Raw genomic sequence first — 19,214 nt, 5'->3', positions numbered from 1 at the left:
ATATATATATATATATATATATATATATATATATATATATATATATATGTATATATGTATATATATATGTATGTATGTTAGAATAATGAATAATGATGTGATTATATCAGCCTGCACCATCTAGAGTTTTAGGACAGAACTTTATATAAAAATAACTGATTTTTGCCCTCCTATCTGGAATTTGATTCATTTGTGTTCATTCTGATGCCATTTTTGCTCCAGGCCTCTGTTCATTTCCGAACTTGGTTTACAGTAAATACAGCACCTGTGAGAAAATGTTACATTGTTTTTGTTTTCTATTGTTTCCAGGCGTACATATCATCATACCATGTGATATCACCTTTAGGAATCTGCCCCCAGGGCTGTCTTGCACTGTTTGTGACATACACGCGTTCACACATTCATATTCTGTTTGGAATTCTTGCAAAGACTTCATTGGAATCCTGTGTTTTCATATTCTGCCCGTTTACAGTGTCACTCATCAAGACCTGGCAGCGTTGTTACAACCGCCACACTAAACGTCACATTCCTCTTATTCCCCCCAATGAACACACACACACACACAGGCACTCACATACACAAAAGCACTGTATTCTGCAGTACTACAGTCAAATTCCACAAACACTATTTTGGTGTCTTTGGCCTGAGGAGAATCAAAATGGGGCCGGACTGCAGAAAACATCCGCAGTGAATCAATGCTCATGGAGTAAATGCACAGAAAGTTGAAACTTACCCAGCCCAGAGGAGTGGAGCACCCCCAGCACTGCACATTTTGTGTGTCTCCCTTATTTATCGCACCTGATTCAACTCATCAGCTCATTAATGGAGACTGCAAGACCTGAAATGGGTGTGAGGTGCTAGGGGTGCTTGCAGGTTAAAAAGATGGGATGGGAGTCATTAGCCACATTTCCACCGCTGTAACTTTACCCAGGAACTAGAAACTTTGGGCTGGTACCTCTGTAGCTGTGTCCAAATTCAGGGTCTGCATCCTCCTTAGGATCCTTCCTACCCGGTTGAAGGAGGATAGGTCCTCCGACGACCGCAAAAACCGGAAGTCGGTGTTTGTGAATTTGGACAGCCTACCCTTCTTTCAGTTCCCTCCCTTACGCTTTGCTCATATCCTGTCGCCTACCAACCGTGACAGCGCTAAGCAAGACGGGGGTGAAGAGCTTATCGTTCTCTCCCCGGAGCTTTATAAACACTTCTGTCTGCTCTTTCGTCCTTAGAAGCGTTAAAAACAGCTTCAATCACTAACAAATAAGCTGTGTGTAAGGGTATATTCACACAGGCAGTAAGGAAGAAGCTAGTTTATGAAAGTAAACTTTTTTTTTTTTTTTATTTATTGTAAAAAAAAATTACATATACACGTACAAATGTAAAAAAAAAAATGCTTAACGCTAAAACAAAATGCCTAACTAGAAAACCACTGAAAATATATATTTTTGAAAAGCCAGTTTTTAAAAAACACCGAAAATAATACTCCTCCCCCACTCCGCTACCGCTCGCTTCGTCCTGCCGAAAAGAATTATGGGATAGGTAGGACGCGAAAGGATCCACCACATCCATCCTTCCAGTTCGGGGAAAAGGAGGACGCATTTGTGGGCCGCATTTGAAGGATCCTATGAATTTGGACAGCCTTCGTCGCGGCGGTGTGACGTAGCATCCTTCAAATGAGTCCTCCGAAGGATGTAGACCCTGAATTTGGACACAGCTTGTGTGTTTCCACTGCAGGAACCAGGATCTATATAAAGTTCAGGGTAAAAAAAAAAAAATATTTATATTATAAAAATTAGATATTCTTGAAAATTAACACACTCCCTAACAAACCACTTCTTTGTCTTGTGTTCTTAGTTTTCTTTCATTGTAAATTTTTGTTTTTGTTTTTTTTAACCTGCAACACATTTTTTGTCCTGCAGCAAAAATGTGAAAACCACAGCACTTGAATTCTGCCTTGTTCAAATGCGGAAAAAGTATTCACTGTTTTAACCACAGGTATATCCTTGTTATAACATGCTTCACATTTCCATAATCACAGGGCATTCAAACACGCACCACATTGACGCTATTGTATATACTGTATAATCTCTGCCTCATTTAGGTCACAAGACATTGTACTGTAATAAATGGCAGTCCGTTGGACTCCTAGATTGTTTTGTGAAGCCTCCACAAAGAGCTTTGCTTTTGCTGGCGCACATAACAACCACTGGTATTCAAACTAGACAATATGGATTATGTGATACAATAAGAAATACTTTGTTGTTGTTGTACTGTGTCTCTCAGTTTTACTCAAAAGACTTGTTTTTTCCTCCAAGAAAAATCTGATAAACATGCCTGTGTTCTCAAGAATCAGGTCAGATCATTCATCATGCACCTAAATGTGGGGTGTGAGGATGACATGCAGGGAACAGGCTTTCAACAACAGTTTCCTACTGATGTCACGCTAATGTAGAGCATGTCAACTTTGCAAGGAGGAGTTAAACTAGATGTCTGTTATAGACAAGCCATGACGTAGCATTAGCATGTCATGTTAGAGGACAGATTGCTCACAAGCTGGTCATGCGCTAAGTGCACTCAAATAATCAAATACAAATGCATGCATTCTGTACTGAAGTGAAAGTGTATTTGAAGTACAGTACATACGTAACATTAAGTGTCAACAGATCAAGAATTAACAAGCTCAGGGTTTTTTAAAGTTCTCAGATGCTGCTTGTGCTTAGTGTTGGAAGGACAGCACAGATTTTGAAAGAGAGACTTGTTTGAGATTGTTAAAACTAGATGTCAGGAAAGGCGTGAAGTCCAGTTTAGTTTGCAAGTACAATCAGTACCAGCAGGATTTAACCTCTAGGTTGGAGAAAAAATGAGCAGTTGCCATAGAGATATCTGAAAATGTTGTTATTATTTAGAGGTATTTATTACAGTAGACTGCTGGTATTAAGCTGCCTTTGGCTAATGCTGTGTTTGAAATTCTCTGCATGCACAAATGTGGGAAATGAACACGCAGTCAGGTTAAGACTACAAACACTCAGCAGTCGCATCAATGCAGCTTCCTGTTGCCGTTTCAGCCGTCCACATTCAAGGTTAGTTGAACACAGATGTGTTTCCTCTCCCCGCGGAGGGCTGCGTGCCCTGCTCCAGGTGCCCTGTTGACAGATTTCTCACTGGTTTGTGTGCTCTAGCATGGCTGTCAGAATTCCTGCTAGGCATCTTTTCAACATGCTGGTTGACACTAGCAGTGTGACTTTTAACTATTTAATTGGTAGGTGAAAAAATAAAACACAATCCAGAATAACAACCCAAGCTTACTGGCAAAACATGCCGGTGATATTTCTGCAAAATATTATGTTGCTGCTTGCATGCTTTGCGACACTTCCAAAGTGAATGAACATGCTTTTAGAGCTACTCGGTGGACATTTTTAACTGAAACTGAGAATCCAGTAAAATGTAGTCAAACCAGAATGTATGAATTGTTAATGATAAATCTAAGTTATTAAACTAATAAACAATCAATGGTCAAATTTTCTTGTTTTTGATTCAATAAAATTTGAATAAACGCATGCTTTACAACATTTGTTCAGCCCCCCCAATCAAAAGTTTTGATTGATTGATTGCTTAAACCGTATAACCGTGGTATTTTCTGAGACCATTATCATACCGTGAATCTCATACCGTTACAACCCTAATAAATTGCTAATAGAAGACATTTACTTTTCGAAACCATATTGACATTGTGTTCTGTTGTATTTATGCCTTTCATTTTCTTTATGTGGTGTTAAAAAGGTCTTAAATTTACCATCACAAAACGGGAATTACTATAGAGTTTTAAAGGCTCTGCATCACAAGTTCAGAGCTGTACCAGGTGAGCTAACAAGCAAGTTTACCATGTCAGAAAATCCATACATCTGGAGCTGGTTATGTGATGTCATAAAATTAAGTTATAACCTCAAAACACAAGTACAAATACATTGAGCATAGAACTGCATAAAAATGAACTTGATCTATAAAATAGTTTTTTTGCTTGTTTTTTGGAACAATGTAGGTAAAGTCATGATTTTCCAATGAGCCTATTTTAAGAAAAGTTATCTTGTGAAAAGTGAAACACTTTAGTCAACAATTTGAATAGTCTTGAAGCACAGATCAGCAATTTAAAAAAGAAAAAGCATATTTTTACACTCAGCTGTTGCTAAGACTACAAAACCTGAGTGCATTATCAATAAGCACTCATAAAGCAACAGTGTTCATCGCCACAGAGCGCAGTTATTGCTGACAGCCCAGTCAGCCAAGCACTGTGTCGTAGCAGAACTGTGGAGGATGTTTGCTCAGTCATCTGTGGATAAGATGAGGTGAACTCACACAGCTTTATGAAAATGAAGGGTATGAGAGCAGAAAGTGTGCAGGGTGGTGGGGAAGTGTGTTACACTGCACCCAGGGGCACACGATTAGCAGCGGTGTTTTCCGCATGGCTGCTCTACTTGCTGTTTGGATTGTCACATTTGTCATTTGCTGCTCGCTAACGGCCCAAGTTATTAGCCTAATTTCTGTACATTTAGTAATGCATCATGAATAAAGAAGTTACCCAGGCAGAAAATAGACAAATGATCCACAGTTAAACTAAAGCCATTTCAGCTTGAGGGGATTGAGTATTTATTTTGTTGCATTTTTACTCTTGTTTCCTAAAGTAAGCATCACTGTTTCTGATGCTCAATGCAAAATGGATTGTGTTTTTTTTTTTATATACAAAACTGACCCTAAATATTACAGTTTGTGCCACAGACATGAATGATAGGTGAAATCATGCAGCTTGCTTTGGAGATTATTGAAACGATTGAATGTTTACTGATACATATTATTTTTATAGTTGAGACATTTAGAATGAAGCAGAATTGTGAAACTTGTACATTTATAATAACTTTATTGCAACAGTGTATCGTTTAAGCTTTAGAGTTCATGGTTTAAAGTTGAGTATATCTTTGTATAGGAAAGGAAAGGACGTGGCATGTGGCCAAGTTTGGTGTCCCATACTCTGAATTTGTGCTCTGTATTTAACCCATCCAAGTGCAAATACACAACAATGAGAATCTTTTCTTGAAGGAGGCAAAGAGTTTATAAATGAAGTTATTAAATTAATTATCAAATTACTTTGTTAATTGGCTTTACTTGTACTGAAATTAGAATATTTCTTAAGGATATTTGGGTAATAAATAAATAAAACCTAATTAAATCTAGACTTAGACTGAGGCCTGACCCGTATACAGAGACCAGACTATCAGAGAGACTTGTGGGTAGGCTGTTTTGACTAGCAAGCATCCATCCTACGATCATCCAAAATACCCTAGCAACCACATACTGTAGTAATGAGCTCACAACCACTCGTGAGACCTTAGCAACTACACAGCACTGCCCTGGCAAACAAGTGGGAGTGATTGTGGTAGTGAGGATCTATATTAAAGCTTTGTTCATTTCTCAACAACTGAAGCTGACATTGAGCCAGGCTTGAGAATGGAAGAGTGTTCAGAGTAAATACACAAAGACGGTGCTGACTTGCTTTGTGTTTCCTCGTGGTTTAGTGCGGTTTCTCATGAATGTGTATAATTCAGAGAATGGGAAGTGGAGATTAAGACTGTAAGGCTATGATGAAAGAACCATTATTATATTTTTGGTGACATTTGCATCCTTCCTTCCTGTAAACAGTTGAAAATTGTGAATATTGGAGGTTGAGGGTGTGTCAGTTTTTGTGTGTGCATCTGAAGGTGAGAGACTGTTTTATCTCAGTTCCCATGATCCCCTTTCCCCTGAGGCTCCATTCATTTCTCACGGTTTCCAGCGGGGTATGTCAGTCAGTCAAGCCTGTTCTCAGGGTAAATGCATTGTGTCTGACCAGCCCCAGAACACACATTTGACCTAAAACCATGTCATCTCTGCTCAGTGCTGTATTTACAAGAGCTCTGCAGCATGACTTCATTTGAAGACTACAGACTTCTAGAGTTTCTAGTTAGTAATTTTTGTACACCCACGCACTTGAAAAAAAAAGACTTCTTAATTACTCTTTTTTTTTTTTTTTTTTTTTTGATTTCCAGTAAAAATCTTAAATATATATAATTTGTTGAGAAGCAGCACTTCACACAGGATGTTAAGAATTTCATAGAGTGCATTTTTAACACAAGTATGTTTTAAATAGTATGTTTGTTTAAAGTTATTTAAACTTAAGTATAAAGTGTCATGTAAATGCCCCATAAGATTTTAAGAATTGTTTTCAGAGAACATCTTATCCCATTTTTTTTTCTACTAACATAAATCTTACAGAATCTTGTGAGGTTTATTCTTTAAACATCTTTTTGCCACTGGGGTAAGACATTAATTCAAGATATTTTCTAAATTTAAGTCTAATAATGTCTCATGCAAATTTGCTCTCAATTCAATGCATTTAGTTTTAAAAATACTGAGATTTGTTCCTCTAAAACACAACAAATACATAAAGATATATATTTGATATACATATATAGAAGCATATGTCTGAGCAGCAGCTTTATAAGATATGAAAAGTTTTATATATATATATATATATATATATATATATATATATATATATATATATATATATATATATATATATATATATATATATATATATATATATATATATATCTCTATTCGTAATGAAATTTAGTTTCCAGGTCACAATAGTAATTAAATGGGTGTTGGTGTCTTTGCACCTTTATAGATAGAAGCACGTTGCCATAGCAACAGCTTGGGTGGACACCTGATAATAACGGTTGTGAACGCGAAAACAGAGAAGCCCATTGTTTCTCATCTTTTCAGATGCATTTTTTTCTTTTTTTCCATCTTTAATTCTCTCTTTTCCTCTTTTTATTTGTGCCTGACGGATACGCATAAGCTCCACATTTTAATTAGCATCGAACTTACTGTTGAGACCTGAAGAGAGTGAATCATCAAAGGCTCGTTTTTGTTTATTCCTCGGTGCTATTCCCGGCAAAGTTTGTCTCCAGAACTCTGATGAGACCGACTGTTCCCCTCGCGGCAGTTTGGAAGTTACCCATTAGCCTTGGGGAAGAAGATGAGTAAACACTTTCATTCTTGGTAAAAGCATATCTCTCCCCACTCACAAAGCGCAGGAGAGACACAGGAAGGCTCTTTGTCACAGTCAAGGCCTCATTTGACATAGACTTTATAAGTCCTGTGATTCTCTGCCATAAAAACCCGGAGGTCTCCACAGCCTGTGTCAAAACAAGCTCCGCAACAAGCCAGTCAGAAAGAAAAGAGAAGCGTTTTGTTTAATCTTCCTGTATGTACTGGTTCGGCTGTATTCATTGGCACAATCTCAAACAAAGGTGGGTCTATTCGGTTTAGCTTTTGCACTTCCATATATTTACTATACACACCCATATGTTTTCCCTACTTGAGAAACGGGACCTCTCCTGCGGGGTGTTCCAGGTACGAACATCAACAAGGATCAAACAATTCAATCTGTGTCTTCATGTATGCAGAGTCTAACGTGACCTGAAGGAAACACACAGCTCCTGTTCTCAGCGCTGAGAGCTTCTTGCATTGAACAGTGTTCTCCGTTTGTGCTTCAGGGCTGTAAGATAGCTAGGATGGTGAAATGTCTTCCTGAAAACATTTCATATTTGCTCAGTCAACATATAATAAAATATTAAATGTATGGATTTATGATGAGGATATATCAGGGTCAGATACAGTAGAAGCTTCACTGAGATATACACAGCGTCATCAAAGCACTCAGATGTTGCTGCAGATTTGTTGGTACATGCTTATAAAGAAAGAGAAACTAAGATTCATCCGTGCATAATACTAAGTGAGCTGTTGTATGGGAGCACTTTATGAGAAGTGCTACAAGCCAATAACAAACCCCAAGATGAAATTACACCTTAATATCAACACAAACTGACTCTTAGAATGCAAAAAGACTTCACAGCTGTCGTTGCTGTACAGCATTCATAAAATCAAAAGTCAATTGTAACATTATAAATGTGTTTACTGCAACTTTTATAAAATTGTGTCCTTAATTATTAAAAGTGTTAATTTCTTTAAAAAATATAATTTCATGATGATTTAACAAATCTCTTTTATTCCTTATGTATACATGATGTATTAGTCGCATTTTAAAAAAGCTATACAATGTTTATTTTTCTGTGTATATTAACTGTTTTACATTTAAAATTAAACCCATTTGAAAATTAAAATAATTGGATGAATAATGCAGTCTCTTATATTTCAGGTCCAGGATGGAACATGAAGCAGAGAAGTACCAGGAGCGACTGAAAGCTATAGCGGTACGTCCCACAGAAAGCCATGTTTGTATTTCATATATCATTATATGACAAGCCGAACCTGTCAACAGCATGCAGTGGATTAATTTAGCTTTTAAATGACAGCGCCGCTTAAGCCCTGCAAACAGTGTCACACGGAAACATACAGACACATCCATCATAGTAGAGTCTGCTGCTGTTTGACAACACTTATTATTGCAGTACCTGTGGACTTCTAGAGGTAGCCGTTATGAATTGTGCTTTTAATAGAAACATGCATGAAAACAAATAGACTGTATTTGGTACATTCTTAAAATAAAGGTTTCAAAAGGGATTTTGACTAAATAATTTTGGGTTCCATAAAGAACCTTTCAATGAACAGTTTTTAGAATCTTTTTATGTCTGTGAAGAACAATTTAAATAAACTTTTTCAATGACCAAGAGTCTTCAGAGCAATGGAAAGTTTCCATGGGTGTTAAAGGTTCTTCATGGATCCACAGATGCCAACAAAGACCTTTTTATTTTTAAGAGTGTACTGCATGTCTCTCACAAACACGGGTGCATGGAAACTGGTGTTAGATGTGTTCACGACTCATTCTGTGGCCACTAAATTATTAAGTGTGATGGAGTCTGTCCAGACCAGGTAACACTACACCAGAGAACTGCAAAGACGCTCTACCCAAGAGTCTCTTCACCTGCCCATGTCATACGAAATATTCATGCCCTCTGAATGCATTCTTGTATTCATTTCAAGTCATGCCTCGGGTTCAGTGGTTGATTTTGTCGCAAATTCAACACTGAAAGCTTAGTTACAGAGGACAACTGTATGAGTTTAGAAATATAATCCAGGTTGAGATATGATACTTTTTCACAGACACGCACACTTGTTTTTTTCTTTCTTTCTTTTGCATTTTAAAATGACATATACTACTATTTGGGAGGATATTCGTTATGACTAAAAGATGAGGTATCACATACGTTATTTCTGTTTCATGACTGTGTAAGAAAATGTAAACAAAACCTATTGATTATTTAAAAATAATTTTTTTAAAAGTGTTGATTTGGTACCTAGGGAAGAGGGCCAAGCAATAATAAAAAATAAATAAATAAAAACATTTTGAGATTAAACTCATTTAATTTTGAAAATAAAGTTGTCACATTGGAAAAGTGGAGATCAGTTGCTTAATGAGTTTTCTCGAAATGTAACAACTTTTTTCTCAAAACATAATGACTTTATTCTCTAAATTTAATGAGTTTGATCTCAACATTTTATATGGATTTTATGAAAATGTCCACGTTTTTTATATTAAAATATAATTTATTCCTGTGATGGCAAAGCTGAATTTTCATCATCATTACTCAAGTCTTCAGTGTCACATGATCAGTGTTGGGGAGTAACTAGTTACATGTTATGGAATTACATAATTTAGTTACTAAATGTAATTGTAAATAAGTTAGCTACTGAGTTACTTATGAAAATGTTAATGACTACAAAAGGGAGTTACATCGGAATATTTTCAAACCCACAAACAGATTTACAATAGTTGACCACTTTCATAAATTGCATTGTCTGCTCTAAAATATGAAACCCAAATATTTCAGGAGTTTACTGCACAGAATAGGACATGTGATTTGTTCATAACGATTTTATTTTTTATTTTGGTTGATTTGTATGATTTTATTTTTTTTAAGATCGACTGTTTTCCCCAAGGCAATGTTAAATGCCAGTGTTTCCTGGGTCTGTGTACTTTTGCGTCCATTCGTTTTTAACCCAGAAAATCTTAATAATGAAATAAAGCTAGTTTTTTTTTTTAAATGTGTATATAAATGCTAAATTTAATTTCTACCTTTTTTAGAGTCTCTAAACAGACTCTAGCGCCCTCTCGAGCTACTGACGTGGCTACCATAACTGCTTTATGAAAACCTTCAGCTTCGATATTTTTTTATGATTTTTATAATTTTTCACGCCTAAAAACATGTAGCCTATGAAATAATCATTACATATTTCTTTGCAAATAGATCCTGGGCAGGTTCTACAGGAGTGCTAGAAGGAACGAAATGAAAGCAAGAGAAGGTCAGTTAAATCAAAGACAAGAGACCTTGGTTAAAGCTGGCGAAACGAACATTTTCCAAATGCCCCGTCTGTATTTGTGTTTCAACCCTGGAGGATTCCATTTTAAATGCGTTTTGTAACACTGATCAGTAGTTATAACTGACATTTCCGGGAATATCTCATTATAATAAACAAAGTGTAGCATGAAATAAATAAGAGATTCATTGTGCAATGTAGAGCTTAATTCATTCATATCCCAGTAGGGTATATCATTTCATGACAATAAATTTCCCAGGATTTCGAATTTAAAAATATTGTATTTAGTCTTTGCATTGTTCCAAAGACAGCTCAAGTTCACTACTAAAAGTGCGAGAGAAGCATTACTAAATTTGGCCAGAGAAAACTTCAAATCTTAAAATCGCCATTTTCCTATATTAATCTGTGCATTTTTCAAATGTTTATGAAAAGTAGGGGCGGACGATAGGTCCAAAATTTATAGCACGATATTATAACGTGATGAATAGAAAGTTCAAAAGAAAAGCATTTATCTGAAATCGAAATCTCTTGTAACATTATAACTGTCTTTAGCATCACTTTTGATCAATTTAAAGCATCCTTGCTAAATAAAAGAACAAATAGATACATATTATACTGACAAGCTTTTGAATGATATATTGTATATTACAAAAGCTTTTTATTCCAGATAAATGCTGATCTTTGTATATTTCTATTCGTCAAAGAATCCTGAAAAACTATTTTACATTTTGATAAACAGCAAATCAGCATATTAGAATGATTTCTGAAAGATCATGTGACACTGAAGACTGGAGTAATGATGCTTTGATCACAGGAATAAATTACATTTTAAAATAACAGCTTTCTATTTGAAAATATTTTTAATAGTAAAAATATTTAACTTTTATTTATTTTACAGTTTTTGCTGTAATTTGGATCAAATAAATGCAGCTTTGGTGAGCAGAAGAGATTTCTTTAAAGAAAAACAGTAAATACTTACTGTTATAAAACCTTTGACTGCTAGTGTAGGCTGATTATTCTTATACACTGAAACAAATGTGCATCATAGAGGATAGAGGTATGAAAAGTGCTGCAGAAAAAGAAAAAGAGCAACAACTAAAGCATGTTGCTGGAGATGGGCTTATTGAAAAGGCAAACGGATTCTCTGCCAGCAGGAGGCGCTTTAAGAGCGGCAGAACCAGCGGTTTCTCCAGTAACGGCTTTGATCAAAGCTGATCCTCTCATAAACGCTACTTTAACATTTTTATTTAATCTGATATTGAAACTTTTCTAAAAGACAGTCTGTTCCATTCAGAGATACATTCATATAAAACACCCACGCCATGTTTTGATTTTGAAATGTGCAGTGCTCATGCTTATTCAACAAAGTCAAACGCCACAAATCAGTCTTGATACATATTTATACTGAATTATTGCAGCCCTAATTAAAAGTGCAAAATGTATTAACCAAAATCAGAAGTCAATATTTTATATGTAGGCAGCATTTTCTGTGTACGGTTCTAATTTCAATTTTGGTTTTCAGCATATCATTCAAAAATACAATAGATATTTTTTTTTTTTTTTTATGGTTAAAAAATGAATGGCCGCAAGTATACCGACATTCCTGTCATAACTATGCAAATATTTGATTTCGAAAATGGTATCAGATTTATAAAACTATTTCTTATTATGATTTTAAATCTGTATTTAACCTCAGAATGATCACAAAGTTAAAAGAGGTTTGATTCTGTGGTCACTGTGCTTTACATTTAAATTATTATTATCATAATTCAAGTGATTGAAGGATTTTGAAAGTCTTTTCTGCTTTCAGGAGAAACGGCGTATACAGGAGGAAGAGGAGCGAGCCAGGAGAGAGATTGAAAATGAGAGACTAAGATTTCAGCAGCTCAAGGTGTGACCTCACGCACACACACACACAACACACACACTTGCCTGTACGCGTGTGACCCTGTTTTGCTGCCGGACACATCAGGTCACGTTTGTGTTGAGTAGGCTGTGTCATGGAATTTCACAAATGTAGTCCTATATGCGCACACACAAAAAACTAAATGCACAGAGTCACCAGAGCCACAATTAGAACACAAGACAATTTGGTGTAAACACACACACACACACACTCTCTCTCTTCTTGAGAAATGAAATGTTATACTAGAAGGTTTAATGGCTGTGTGGTCATCTCTCTCTCTCTCTCTCTCTCTCTCTCACACTCCCCATTGTTTCCATAATATTTCCAGATTGGCGTTCCCTCTTCCTATTCCTTTGTGTTCTAACTCTGTTGGTTCCAAGACAAATTTTTGTGCTAATAGACCTTTTGTCCTTGTGGAAAAAACATCTCCTAAAGCAAACGTTTCACACTCACACTACTAGTTATTTCACATCCAACTGAAAACATGCCCGACAGCATAATTTCTCGGAAACATTAGTCATTTCCACCACATCTCAAATCAAATCATAATCAAAAGTCAAATCAGATCAAAAGTGATCACAATGAAGTTTAAATGTTTCAGTATCATTTAAAACCACTGGAACATAAAAGTGGCCAGAAGAAATGCTTTTATGATGAGTAGTATAAACTGTGTTTATAGGGTTTCTGTTTCAAGTTAATAATCATAATGGAGTCATGCATGTAGATAGTTATCCCACAGCTGCTTTTTTGTTATCTTACATTAGTCCTCATACATTTTCAGTTTCTATGGTGCACATCACTTCCTGTGTGGCAGCTGGTGGCTGCACTTTAGTGCATCTTCTGGAGTTCCCCGTCGATCTATATGACAGGATACACCCAGGCTTGTTTTATTATTAGTGAAATGCACTCTAGATGGTCCTGATATAACCTTTCAGAATTGTTTTTACATGTTTTTCTGCTGGAAGGTCTCCTGGCAGAGGAGTGAAAGTGCACTATGCTCAGCAGGAAATGTCATTTCAGACTGTATAAAGGATGTTTTGAAGCAGAATTATTTCAAGTGCACTGTAACTTTTCTACCTTCAGATTTAATTTAAAGACCCCATGAAATGGTAAGACGAACACTTCTCTCTTTTCTCTGTATTCTATTGAAGTTGAGGTGTTACATATCAAACAACTCGACTTTTTCCAATCTTGACAGCTTGTACCATGGGTACAACCTAAAGACAAACACATACATGATTTGATCTTCTGTGAACTACTGTCAAGAAGTGTATTAATTGACCATCAACAATGTTGAGTACAGTAAGGTTTACAATATTTTGGGGATTTTAATTGAAGTAGGTATTAGCCCAATGATAGGCCAGAAAAGGCCTGCTATAGAAAATGATGTATCAAAATGGAAATGTTACCCATATAGTTTGTCCATAAATAGTAGCTTGGGAAATAGCAAATATTACACTGACAAAATTTATCAGCTAAAAGCAATAGCTGTTTTATTGAGAAAACATGTAGTTTCTAAACTTTTTTCTTATGTGAAATATACACTAAATGATAGAATATGTTTTGTTTTGTGTCTTTGGTTGCGCTAATGCTCTTACTCTTATTACACACATAACAAACCACAATAGGCTTCCTGCTATTGCTAGTCAGTGGTGGGTAGGAGGGACTTTATTTTAGACAAATATTTGTATACACAAATTTCATCAGCAGTGAATGTAAATGTTGCCTACATTTGCTAGTTTATTTTGTCAACTTTTAGAAACACATTTTCATATAGATTTAAATACATGGATTGCAAGCCACACAATTCTAATTTCGATTTCGTGTGGTCTTGAACGATTCAAACCATGCAACAATTAAGCAACATCATAAGAATATCTAAATAAACAAGAAGTTTCTTTTGTGAGCTTAAGCATAACCTTGACATCCTGGTCACATTTGCCCGTTGGCTTTCAAATACATACGTTTTTTTTTCAGTTAAATCTTGTGTGTTTTTATGGCAAATATTAACTTTTGGTGTGAACAGGCTTTTAAGCTCCAGAAACCAGCGTGCTGCAATGCCTTTGTTTAGCTGTTTAGTGTGAACCGCTGATAAGAAATCTATTGAAATAATGTGTCCCTGCATTAATTACTGCTTCCTGCTTTCCCTGTTTCTCTCACAGAGGAAGTCCCTCAGAGACCAGTGGCTAATGGAAGGACCTCCTACATCTCCTGACAGTACGGGACCTCGATCACCCCTCTGGGGTGCTAAGGCTCAGGAGATGGAGACACACATTAATAAGTATGATTTTTAATATTTGATTTAACCCTGAGCTTGGTTACCAGAAAATGTATGCGTGGCTGCTGAGGTGATCTGAATTGTTTTTGCCACATCACTATAATACAAAATAATTTTTGAATTTTAAAATGATTTTTTTTCAACCGTATATTTGCTCATATTTACTGTACCAAGGGGGCTAATAATTCTGACCGCAACTGCCAAACCCCTGACAAAAATAAATACATAAATAAATCTCTGTATATAAGAGAGGTTTAATACTTCAGTGTTTGTTCAAAACTCTAATCATACACGCAGTAGTAATAATGTCGCTTCCCTCTGCAAACACTACTAATTATTCCTGCCAAAGTACTGGAGCACCAAGCAGGTGATGGGTTTTCACCCCCAAAATATCCTTCTATTTTTGCATGTGAATGAGAAGGAGTATTTGAAGTTCCTGCTTTGCAGATCAGCATTTATTTGCTTGACTGAAGGAGATGGTGATTATTGTAATAAGCTGGCCGCTGAGATGTTCTTCTGTGTTGAAAGCAGGGCTTTAATTAGTCAGAGCAAAGTTTGGCAGTAATAAGCTGCTCACAGCCCTATAGGGAACAGACTTTCGTGGTGTGTAAACAGCCGTCTGAGGCCTCTCATCCTATGAGGAGTGATTCGTTTAATGCCTGTATTTGTTACAATGCAGTTTTATATAGCTATAAAGTATGCTGCGATTTCCAGAGAGGATTGTGATTTAGTAAATGAGTCCACGTGATTGCAGGCTCACTTGCGCATCTTGTTTGTCTGATAATAAATCCTGAAAAACCTAGAGTGTATTCTGGGAACCTGTTGGGGAAGCTCCTTTGAAATTGTAGGTTATCAAAACAATCATGATTACATGCAAGCTACACTAAAAGCTGTTATTAAAAACTACATTGAAGCCATTTAGAGGGACATAATCAAAGCTTTTAAAAGCCAGTGTTAATTGTTGTTCACAATTTATTTTACTTTCATAATATAGTTCTGCGTGAAACAAGATAATAGCCTGGGACTGGATAGGATCGTAAAAAGTAGGCAGCCAGACTGAATGAGAGTTTCAGATTAAGAACACGTTATTGCATTTTGACTGAAACTTTGCTTTGGAATTATATGTGCTGATGAATACTTACCAATTAGTCCTGGAGCCTGCACCAAGAACGTAAATAGTCGTTCTTGATTTCATGTTTTATTTTCTGCAATCAAAAGTACTTTTGCTCCCACAGAAACAATCAGCATCTAATTGTATTTAAACCTAGAAATTACATTATATATCATCAAATCACCATAATAAACATGTATATGTAAAAAATAGTCTACCTGAATCGTAGGAATGAACAGCGGCATTTAACTCTGTTATATTATTTTTCGAAACACAGACTATGCTAAAAAAGATTTGTGTGTGTGTGTGTGTGTGTGTTGCTACTAAAAGCATGCCAACACTATTTAAGGAATCAGTTCTCACTATTAAAGGGTTAGTTCAGCCAAAAATGAAAATTATGTCATTAATAACTCACCCTCATGTCGTTCCAAACCCGTAAGACCTCCATTCATCTTCGGAACACAGTTTAAGATATTTTAGATTTAGTCCGAGAGCTCTCTGTCCCTCCATTGAAGCTGTGTGTACGGTATACTGTCCATGTCCAGAAAGGTAAGAAAAACATCATCAAAGTAGTCCATGTGACATCAGAGGGTCAGTTAGAATATTTTGAAGCATCGAAAATACATTTTGGTCCAAAAATATCAAAAACTACAACTTTCTGGACATGGACAGTATACCGTACACACAGCTTCAATGGAGGGTCAGAAAGCTCTCGGACTAAATCTAAAATATCTTAAACTGTGTTCCGAAGATGAATGGAGGTCTTACGGGTTTGGAACGACATGAGGGTGAGTTATTAATGACATAATTTTATATTTGGCTGAACTAACCCTTTAACTATTTGCTCATTAGCAGTAGCATGCATATTAGTATATTGCCTGATTGTTAGTACTTAAAGTTCATATTAATGCCTTATTCTACATGATCATATTTTAGATCCTTCAATCTGACCCCAAAACTAAACTTAACAACTACGTTACTAATTATAAATATACAGCAAATTAGGAGTTTAAGACAAACGTCATAGTTAATATACTGAATTTTTCGGACTATAAGTCGCATTAGTCCAAAAATACGTCATGACGAGGAAAAAAACATGTATAAGTCGCACTGGACTATAAATCGCATTTATTTAGAACCAAACACCAAGAAAAAAATATTACCGTCTACAGCCGCGAGAGGGCACTCTATGTCTTCAGTGGTACACTACAGGAGCACTGAGCAGTATAGAGCGCCCTCTGGCGGCTGTAGACGGTAATGTTTTCTCTTGGTTCATGTCTCTCGGCTCATATTAAATTAATTTTGAGAAGTCGCACCTGACTATAAGTCGCAGGACCAGCCAAACTATGAAAAAAAAGTGCGACTTATAGTCCGAAAATACGGTAGTGAGAACTGATCCCCAAACTAAAGTCTGACCAAAACCATATAATGCTGTGCAGGATTAAAATGTATCAGTGAAACTTTTCTGTAAACCAGTGCATTTTAATATCTATATAATAGAATTGAAAAAAAAGAATATATAGTTTTGTCTATACAGCTGGATTGATACTGGAAAATGTAGTTCATGTAAATTAATATTCTCACCCCCCCCCCCCCCCCACCCCAACAGTACCTTGCTCTTCTCAGAAATAAGTTTCTAACAAGAAATGTCAAGTGTTAAAATTCAAAATTTGTCTGTAAGTACTGTTGGGTTACTTAAAGAAAAGCCCAAGCCAATGGTAGGTTCCCACCTTATAAAACATGACATGCATGTATGTGCTTTAGATCACAGGCGTCTGAGCAGTTGGCAGACAAAGAACTGAAACTGAAGCAACTCATTGAAGACGGTTCCAGTCAAACTGGCACAGACGCTCAGACACAACATAAGGTGAGACACCATGTCTAAATGCATGATCACGCTGAACACACATCTGCTTGCGTCAGAGCTTTTCACCTCCTAAATCATTTTTCAAACTATTCACACTAGTGGTTGGGGTCAGTCAGATATTTGTAAATTACAGCAAGGATGCATTTAATTGATCAAAAGAGATAAAGACATTTAAAGAAACTGTAATATGAAACACAGCACAACTTTTAAATATTGATAAATGTTTCTTGAACACCAAATCAAAATATTAAAATGATTTCAGAAGGATCATTGCATGTTTAAGTCAGTATGCTTTACTGTAAAATGCACATCTCTCTGAAATCATTATGAGTGGTTTATAAGGAGCAGCAAGTCAGGGCTGTTTTTATACTTGTTACCATCACAACAAACATCCTTGTATGGAGGTCAGCTGAACTGTAAGTAAACATTGTTATTTTGTCTTTAAAAACACTGAAGGCTGTTGAATCAGAGTTGCTGTGGTGGGCTGCAGTAAGACTGTGGGCCTTATCATACACCCGACGCGACAAGTGTTTTTTAGATGTTTCAGCCTGACACATTTATCATTTTAATGTCCTGTGCCACGTTGTTTAAATAGCAAATGCATTTGGGCCCATGGGCTTGCTGGTCTGAAAACAAGGTGTATTCAGGCGCATTGCTATTTGGAGGCAACGAAATAGACTGCGCCATTGACCAACAAAAACCTGGTCTAAAGTCTGAAGCAATATTTTTTCTTTCTTATTTAAAGAGCGTGTAAACATAAAAAAACAAAAAAAAAATATTCTGCAATGTAAATAGTGAACCTGCCATGGCACGAGGGCAACTGGCTTTTAAAGGGGATGGGAGATTAGACTCTGATTGGTTTATGATATGTTATGCACAAAACACACATTAAGAGAATAGAGACAACCCTTTTATACCATGCACAGGGTGCGCTGATCATTTTTCCCGTCCTTAAACTAGCAAAAGTGGATTCAGGCATGCCCTAAGCACGGTTACTGTGTGCGCTTCAGACCATGTGCTTAGATCCTTAAAATAGGGCCCTATGGCTTATATTATAGAATTGAAGTTATTCTAATTAAAGAAATAGTTAACCAAAAAATTAGCATGAAATGTAAATGAATTTGCTGAAAAACTCCATCCAAGATACTGGTTAATCGATTTTCAACAAATGTACAGTTTTGTTGTGAACACATTGTATGTCCTTCTTCTAGACAAATACATTTCTAAAATAATGAACTCAAAGTGCCACATGAGGACAGCTGAATGTAGATTATTCATATTTGACCAACACTAAAAAACACAGGAACTGATGTGAACCTTCATGTTCTGTTTGAGGCTGACTTTCAATGACTAAAGTTTAAAATAACAACAGTACATTTCAAAATTTTGCCTTCAGATTATTTTAATATTTTCCTGTTTTGGGTCAGTTAATAGTGTGCAGTAGTTAACTGCTACATTGTGTACACTACGTTTTATATCTCTTGGGACACTAAATAAGAATTAAAGGTTAAATACTCTGTATACTCATGATGACGCAAAGAGAGGTCATGGAGTATCGATGTTGTATTTTTTGTGATTTTTGCACTGGTGACTGTATATGTAACATACTGTACAGTGTTGGTGTGACTCCACCTTGTGGTAACTGAAGCTGATGTGTCTGTCTGTTGGTAAATTAATC

General features: G+C 36.1%; 1 protein-coding gene across 4 annotated transcripts in view; it reads left to right on the top strand.

Moving 5' to 3' along the window:
- Positions 1 to 19,214, top strand: part of LOC127959075 (paralemmin-3) — a 36,405-nt gene that overhangs the window by 13,283 nt on the left and 3,908 nt on the right. For 3 of the 4 annotated variants that reach the window (XM_052558067.1, XM_052558064.1, XM_052558066.1), the window contains exons 2-5: positions 8,255 to 8,309; positions 12,185 to 12,265; positions 14,443 to 14,561; positions 17,434 to 17,536. In XM_052558067.1, coding sequence (XP_052414027.1) covers positions 8,262 to 8,309; positions 12,185 to 12,265; positions 14,443 to 14,561; positions 17,434 to 17,536 — 351 coding nt within the window. In that variant the 5' untranslated portion in view covers positions 8,255 to 8,261. Of the gene's footprint in view, positions 1 to 8,254; positions 8,310 to 10,304; positions 10,360 to 12,184; positions 12,266 to 14,442; positions 14,562 to 17,433; positions 17,537 to 19,214 lie in introns of all 4 variants that reach the window. The other variant, XM_052558068.1, reaches the window with a different exon arrangement.

This window comes from Carassius gibelio, chromosome B6 (assembly GCF_023724105.1).
Source record: "Carassius gibelio isolate Cgi1373 ecotype wild population from Czech Republic chromosome B6, carGib1.2-hapl.c, whole genome shotgun sequence".
NCBI lineage: Eukaryota > Metazoa > Chordata > Actinopteri > Cypriniformes > Cyprinidae > Carassius > Carassius gibelio.
This window is presented reverse-complemented; position numbering and strand designations above follow the sequence as displayed.